At 40.5% G+C, this 7,958-nt stretch overlaps 1 protein-coding gene across 1 annotated transcript; it reads left to right on the top strand.

Annotated features, from left to right (window-relative positions):
• The first annotated feature begins 277 nt into the window (after positions 1 to 277).
• Positions 278 to 3,259, top strand: LOC105465334 (lithostathine-1-beta). Its single transcript, XM_011713742.2, has 6 exons — positions 278 to 312; positions 611 to 720; positions 1,322 to 1,440; positions 1,748 to 1,885; positions 2,679 to 2,790; positions 2,999 to 3,259. Exons 2-6 carry the CDS (start codon positions 657 to 659, stop codon positions 3,064 to 3,066), a joined length of 501 nt encoding a protein of 166 aa, XP_011712044.1. The 5' UTR covers positions 278 to 312; positions 611 to 656; the 3' UTR covers positions 3,067 to 3,259.
• Positions 3,260 to 7,958: the final 4,699 nt, after the last annotated feature.

Here is a 7,958-nt window from a genome sequence, read left to right as displayed (position 1 = left end):
GGCTAAAGGCCATGGGAACTGGACACGTGGATGCTGTGGGGGAAGGACAAAGCCCAACATCAACTTGGACAGTTTACTAACCTGTTTATGGTAAGTTGATATCATTTGTGACCACTCCTAATGTGTGCCAGTAATAAGCTATTCCTGATGCCAGAATCTCTTACTGTTAGTGCCCTTTGTAGGCCTTCTGACCCTTACTCCTTGCTCCACCCATTGTTTATATCATGTGGTTTTCTCTCAGACCCTGATATAAAGCTCCTACTCTGTCTGACCTGACAAGCCACCTCAAGTGGACAAGGCACTTACCAACAGGTAAGGGGGCATTACAGGAGAAGAGCATGTCTAACATGGGATTTTCTCTTCATTTTGAGGTAGATACAGGGTGATTTTCTGAATAAAAGATCCCGGTAGTAATGAAGCTTAAGCAAAACCAAAGCTGATTTTGGGTAATTTGGCCTCTGTTATCCCCAAACCAAAAGAGAAATATCTGCGAGTGTAGCTATCTCAGTGGACCTTCCTGGTCACAGGAATTCCAAGAGGAGAGGATGTTAGAAAGATAATAGGGGCTCTGCTCTCTTCTTCAAACCCTCTTCCCTGTGTTCTCCTACAGAGATTGCTGATTTGCTCCTTAAGCAAGAGATTCACTGCTGCTCAGCATGGCTCAGACCAACTCATGCTTCATGCTGATCTCCTGCCTGATGTTCCTGTCTCTGAGCCAAGGTGAGATTTTTTCCCCCAGACCTCCCACAACCCCAGCTCTGAAGTCTTCCCTCCATCCTCATGCATAGGGTTCACTTGAAAAAAAGCAGAGTCAACATCAGAGGTTGATCATTATGGCTGATCTCATCCCATTCAAAAACATCCTCATTTCATTCATGAGTTTGAGACAGAATTTAATAAGACCACTTATAGGTGACCATTGTGGTTGAGTTTATCTAATTGAATCTATATGTGATGGCAGTTGGATGTTTTTATGTAGTCATTAATAGGATGGAGAGCTAAGGCAAACATGTACAGGGAAATCAAGAGAAACTTGAGAAAGGTGGAAGACTGGGTCTTTAAAGGCAGAAGCCTGAGCCTCAGAAATAAAAGGGAAAACGAGGACACATTTCTTTAGCCTATTCATTACAAGCTCTTGTCTTGAGCAGAGGAAACTAGAAAAAAAAAAAGAGATAGGATGCAGGGAGCAGAAGTAAGGAGTCACTCCAGTACACACTGTATCAGTATGTTCTTATAACGGAAACTGAAAAGCCCCTAATTCACCTTCCAGCCTTTTCCTTGCCCTGAGAGTCTTTCTTAATTACCTCTTTTTTTCCCTCAGGCCAGGAGACCCAGACAGAGCTGCCTAATGCCCGAATCAGCTGCCCAGAAGGCACCAATGCCTATCGTTCCTACTGCTACTACTTTAATGAAGACCCTGAGACCTGGGTTGATGCAGATGTGAGTGAGGACAGCAGCAGGGGAAGGGAGGCTCATGAAGGTAGTGGCAGCTGCTAATTTGCAGTGTGTTCTGTGGCTGCAATGAGATAAGATTGATCCCTTCCCTATTCCACCGCTGGTCCAAAACTTCCCAATCTACTTTATCCCATTATTTAACACATTCCTAGCACAGAGATACTGGTGGTCAGTGACAGCATCACCAGGGACATTTCTGTGCTGTCCTTTTTCTGTTACATCCTCTGGAAGATCTCAGTAGATCCTTCACACCTTCCTCCTCCACTGAGTGCTCCATTTTCTTCACCTACAGCTCTACTGCCAGAACATGAATTCAGGCAACCTGGTATCTGTGCTCACCGAGGCAGAGGGTGCCTTCGTGGCCTCACTGATTAAGGAGAGTAGCACTGATGACAGCAATGTCTGGATTGGCCTCCATGACCCCAAAAAGGTCAGTCTGCAGCCTCCTCTATCTCCTTATAAACATTTTTGAGAGGTAAGAGGGATGTTTAAGGTCTGGCACCTCGAGCGCCAACTTTTATCTTTTTGTTTTTCTAAATAAAAGAAACCTCTTTATAGATCCTATAATGTATGAGTTGTGAAGTTCAGTGTAGGTAGTTAGAGACATGAGCTGAAGGCTGAATTTTCTGGGCTCCTGGGAATTCATGCACACACTCATTGTGTCAACTTTTAGAAATGCATCTTTATGTACAACTTCTTCCCTATTTTGCTATTGTCTGTCTTGGAAGAGGTCCCTCTGTAGACTGTATAGGAAAAGAGTAGTGGAGGAGAAATCTACTGCTGGCATTTGTTATACATTTTATACAAATGTATAAAACTGTACAGTAGTTGTTGATATATTATTTAGTTTAACACTATAAGTGTTTAGTTTAACACTATAAGTGTTAAACTAAACAATATATCAACAACTACTCTACAGCCAATGTTATGTTGTATATGAGAGTTCTGAGCTTCAGGAAAAAAGATCAGAACCACTCTCTGTAATGGGCTTTTATGGGTCTCTGTATCAAACTCTGAACACTTACTATTTGCTGGAAGAGGAGGAGGAATTTGGACATTCCAGAGAAGGAGCAAAAGCAGAGGAAATAATACGACATTCATGGTGACAACAATGATTATTCTTTCTGCTATATCTTGGCCTGTTTCTGAGTGTGCACACAGGCCTGGTTATTCTATTGATTTTTGAGTGACCATGGCCCCTGTTCTGACCCTTCTCCACCTAGAACCGCCGCTGGCACTGGAGCAGTGGGTCCCTGGTCTCCTACAAATCCTGGGACATTGGAGCCCCAAGCAGTGCTAATGCTGGCTACTGTGCAAGCCTGACTTCATGCTCAGGTGAGAGGCAGACAATCTATCCATCTGTTGTTATTTCCCTCCCGTTTTTCTCTGGGGATGAACATGGGAACTGGGATAGAGGAAAGGTGAGCTCTTTATCTGGAAAATAAAGGAATATTTCCTCTTGTTTTTTGTCCTGAGTCCTAGATCGAGGAGGGGCTACCCTCCTTCTGATCCTCTCTGTCTGACTCTTCTCATTATTCTATAGGATTCAAGAAATGGAAGGATGAATCTTGTGAGAAGAAGTTCTCCTTTGTTTGCAAGTTCAAAAACTAGAGGCAGCTGAAAAATGGATGTCTAGAACCACTCCTGCAATTACTACAAAGTCAAAAATTAAACTAGACTATTTCTCCAACTCCATTCAGACCATCTCCTTCCTAATGAGTTTGCATTGCTGATCTTCAGTACCTTTACCCGTCCCAGTCTGTAGAGCCCTGAAAAATAAAAACAAACATATTTTTCTCCATTGTTCTGTCTTCTGCATTTGCTCTTTCTACAGCCCATGCTTGGGTGGTTGGGGTGGGAATGATTGTCACACTCCAGAGCTTGCCCCGGCCCATCCGCTTGTTAAAACCCCACTCACATTTTATGTATGTCGGGCTTATGAACATGTGGTGGCCTTGTTTATGACAAGATAAAAAGATGAAGATTTCATCCACAACACATGTTAGCATGAACCTAGTGTGAGTTACACAAATAATTAAATTGTTGATCCAGTCTGACTGGAGTATTTGATATTCCAGAAGAATTCGCATAGTTGGGGTCTGAGGAGAACACATCTGTTCTCGGTTATGCAATTTGAAGTCAGGACTGAAGTGATAAATTAAGGAGAACTGTCAGGTCTACAGTCCTGAGTGCATTAGTGGTACATTTTTGGAGGCCAGTCTGCAAAGTTTGTTAAATGCTACTCCTTGGATGAATGAATAAGTGAATGATCAATTATGTAAATTAAATATACAGGCATACTTAATTGTCTCTTTAAATATCCTAACTCTCAATAAAGTCAAATTCTGAAATACTACTCTTAGGACTTTCACAAATTAATTGTGCAGGGACACAATTCAGGCCATAACATCAATCATATCAATAATAGAGTTAAATGTGATTTGATAACAAAGGAAACAAATTGTCAGCCTGGATTAAAGTAACAACAATGAAAACACGATTCAACTGTATGCTATGTATGAGAGACATGAGTTAGATTAAGACACAAATAATTTGAAAATAAAAGGAAGGAAATAAACATATTTTGCAAACAGAAACTATAAGAACACTGGTTTCTGTACTGTTCCTCAGTGTAATGCCTATATGAGATTGCTGAATTTCTACCCTATCCTAACTCTGCTTATCTTTAAGAAACAGAATGCCTGTGGTAAAAAGTTTCCTTTATAACCAGTTCAGCTGAGACTGGTTAGAATCAAGATCACCATCAAAGGACCTCAGAAAAATATCGGGTTCATTATGATCTCATTTCCATGCTAAATGACACTCATACCAGCACAATGACAGTTGACAATCACCATGACAATGGCCAGAAGAAGCAATAAAGGTACAAAAAGGAAGGCGCACTCTGATTCCAGGAAGTTCACAACCTGTTTCCAGAAAAGACATGAATATTCCTCCCTTTGTTTTTAATGCCCAGTTCTTTCATTAGAGAAACCCTATATTTTAACCCCTTTACCCCTAAGTAGCAGAGAAGCCAATTTGTGAGTCGTGTTCCTGCTTCTCAATTCCATGGCCATCAAATAAATCCTGCAGTGCTTGACACTCACTTTCTGTTTCAAGTATTGTCTTTGTGACACCAAATAGGGAAGACTCCATCTTTGGGGGGACTTGTTTTGCCTGCAACAATACTAATATCAGACATATTTGACTTTAAAGCAAACAATATTACTTGAGAAGAAAAGGAGCATTTTATAATAATAAAGTAGTTAATCCTTCAGGAAGATGTCTTAAAATACCTGAAACAGGTGGAATCCACTGCAGTGTGACAAAGCCGCTATAACCAGACTGTCCCTTTGGATTCCTCCTCTCTGGGGAGGACATCTCTGACAGAAAGGCAGCAGCCGCAGTCAGGGGCTTATAGAAAACTCCCATCTCCCTGGGACAGAGCACCTGGGGGAAGGGGTGGTTGTGGGCCAAACTTCAGCAGACTTAACTGTTCTCACCTGTTGATTCTGAAGAGAGCAGCAGGTCTCCCAGCGCAGCATTCAAGCTCTGCTAAGGGACAGATTGCCTCCTCGAGTAGGTCTCTTACTCCAGTGCCTACTGACTGGGAGATACTTCCCAGCAGGAGTCAACAGACACCTCATACAGGAGAGCTCCAGCTGGCATCTGGCAGGTGCCCCTCTGGGACAAAGCTTCCAGAGGAAAGAACAGGCAGCAATATTTGCTATTTTGCAGCCTCTGCTGGTGAGATACAGGCAAACAGTGTCTGGAGTGGACCTCCAATAAACTCCAGCAGACCTGCAGAAGAGGGGCCTGACTCTTAGAAGGAAAACTAGCAAACAGAAAGCAATAGCATCAATATCAAGTAAAAGGACACCCAGGAAAATCACCATCCAAAGGTCACCAACATTAAAGACCAAAGATAGATAAATCCATGAAGATGAGAAAAAGCAGTGTGAAATGGATGAAAATTCCAAAAACCAGAAAGCATCTTCTCCTCCAAAGGACCACAACTCCTCACCAGCAAGGAAACAAAACTGGATAGACAATGAGTCTAATGAATTGACAGAAGTAGATTTCAGAAGGTGGGTAATAACAAACTCCTCTGAGCTAAAGGAGTATGTTCTAACCCAATGCAAGGAAGCTAAGAACCTTAATAAAAGGTTACAGGAACTGGTAACTAGAATAACTAGTTTAGAGAGGAACATAAATGACCTGATGGAGCTAAAAAACACAGGACGAGAACTTCATGAAGTATATGCAAGTATCAATAACTGAATCAATCAAGCAGAAGAAAGGATATCAGAGACTGAAGATCAACTTAATGAAGTAAAGCTTGAAGACATAGAACAAAGAATGAAAACGAATGAACAAAGCCTCCAAGAAATATGGGACTATGTGAAAAGATCAAACCTACGTTTGATTGGTGTACCTGAAAGTGACAGAGAGAATGGAGCCATACTGGAAAACATACTTCAGGATATTATCCAGGAAAAATTTCCCAACCTAGTCAGAGAGGTCAGCATTCAAATTCAGAAAATAGAAGATGGCAAAGATATTCCTCAAGAAGAGCAATCCCAAGACACATAATTGTTGGATTCACCAAGGTTGAAATGAAGGAAAAAATATTAAGGGCAGCTAGAGAGAAAGGCCAGGTTACTCACAAAGGGAAGCCCATCAGAAGAACAGAGGATCTTTCTGCAGAAACCCTATGAACCAGAAGAGAGTGGGGGCCAGTATGCAACATTCTTGAAGAAAAGAATTTTCAACCCAAAATTTCATATCCAGTCAAACTAAGCTTCATAAGCAAAGGAGAAATAAAGTCCTTTACAGACAAGCAAATGCTGAGGGATTTTGTCACCACCAGGCCTGCCTTACAAGAGCTTCTGAAGGAAGCACTAAATATGGAAAGGAGAACCAGTACTAGCCACTGCAAAAACATACCAAAATGCAAAGATCATTTACACTATGAAGAAACCGCATTGACTAATGGGCAAAATAACCAGCTAGCATCATAATAACAGGATCAAATTCACACATAACAATGTTACCCTTAAATGTAAATCGGCTAAATGTCACAATTAAAAGACACAGACTGGTAAATTGGATAGAGTCAAGACCCATCTGTGTGCTATATTCAGGAGGCCCGTCTCATATGCAAAGACACACATAGGCTCAAAATAAAGGGATGGAGGAATATTTACCAAGCAAATGGAAATCCAAAAATAATAATAATAAAAAAAACAGGGGTTGCAATTCTCATCTCTGATAAAACAGACTTTAAACTAACAAATATTAAAAAAAGACAAAGAAGGGCATTACATAATGGTAAAGGGATCAATGCAACAAGAAGAGCTAACTATCCTAAATATATATGCACCCAATACAGGAGCACCCAGATTCATCGAGCAAGTTCTTAGAGACCTACAAAGAGACTTAGACTCTCACACAATAATAGTGGGAGACTTTAACACCCCACTGTCAATATTAGACAGATCAACCAGACAGAATACTAACAAGGATATTCAGGACTTGAACTCAGATCTGAACAAAGTGGACCTATTAGACATCTAGAGAACTCTCCACCCCAAATCAACAGAATATGCATTCTTCTCAGCACCACATCACACTTATTCTAAAACTGACCACATAATTGGAAGGAAAACTCTGTTCAGCAAATGCAAAAGAATGGAAATCATAACAGCTTTTCAGACCATAATGCAATCAAATTAGAAGTCAGGATTAAGAAACTCACTCAAAACTACACAACTACATGGAAACTGAACAACCTTAATCCTGAATGACTACTGGGTAAATAATGAAATTAAGGCAGAAATAAATAAATTCTTTGAAACCAATGAGAAGAAAGACACAATGTACCAGAATCTCTGGGACACAGCTAAAGCAGTGTTTACAGGGAAATTTATAGCACTAAGTGCCAACAGGAGAAAGTGGGAAAGATCTAAAATTGACACCCTAACACCACAATTAAAAGAACTAGAGAAGCAAGAGCAAATCATAAGAGCAATTCAAGAGCAAATTCAAAAGCCAGCAGAAGACAGGAAATTGAGATCAGAGCAGAACTGAAGGAGATAGAGACACAAAATCCCTTAAAAAAATCAGTGAATCCAGGAGCTGGTTTTTTGAAAAAATTAACAAAATCAATAGACCTCTAGCCAGTCTAATAAAGATGAAAAGAGAGAAGAATCAAATAGACACAATAAAAAATGATAAAGGGGAGATCACCACTGATCCCACAGAAATACAAACTACCATCAGAGAATACTACAAACACCTCTACACAAATAAACTAGAAAATCTAGAAGAAATGTATAAATTCCTGGACACATACACCCTCCCAAGACTAAACCAAAAAGAAGTCAAATCGCTGAATAGACCAATAACAAATTCTGAAATTGAGGCAGTAGTTAATAGCTTACCAACCAAAAAAATCACAGGACCAGATGGATTCACAGCCGAATTCTAACAGAGTTATAAAG

Source organism: Macaca nemestrina, chromosome 13, assembly GCF_043159975.1.
Source record: "Macaca nemestrina isolate mMacNem1 chromosome 13, mMacNem.hap1, whole genome shotgun sequence".
Lineage (NCBI taxonomy): Eukaryota > Metazoa > Chordata > Mammalia > Primates > Cercopithecidae > Macaca > Macaca nemestrina.
The sequence above is the reverse complement of the archived record's forward strand: the minus strand, read 5'-3'. Positions and strand labels throughout refer to the sequence as shown.

What these genes read in the sequence shown, in the direction of transcription:
- LOC105465334 (XM_011713742.2), top strand. Translation starts at nt 657, where the DNA reads ATGGCTCAGACCAACTCATGCTTCATGCTGATCTCCTGCCTGATGTTC. An exon ending in GTTCCTGTCTCTGAGCCAAG is followed by an intron (nt 721 to 1,321) that starts GTGAGATTTTTT and finishes TTTTTCCCTCAG; the next exon opens with GCCAGGAGACCCAGACAGAG. An exon ending in AGACCTGGGTTGATGCAGAT is followed by an intron (nt 1,441 to 1,747) that starts GTGAGTGAGGAC and finishes CTTCACCTACAG; the next exon opens with CTCTACTGCCAGAACATGAA.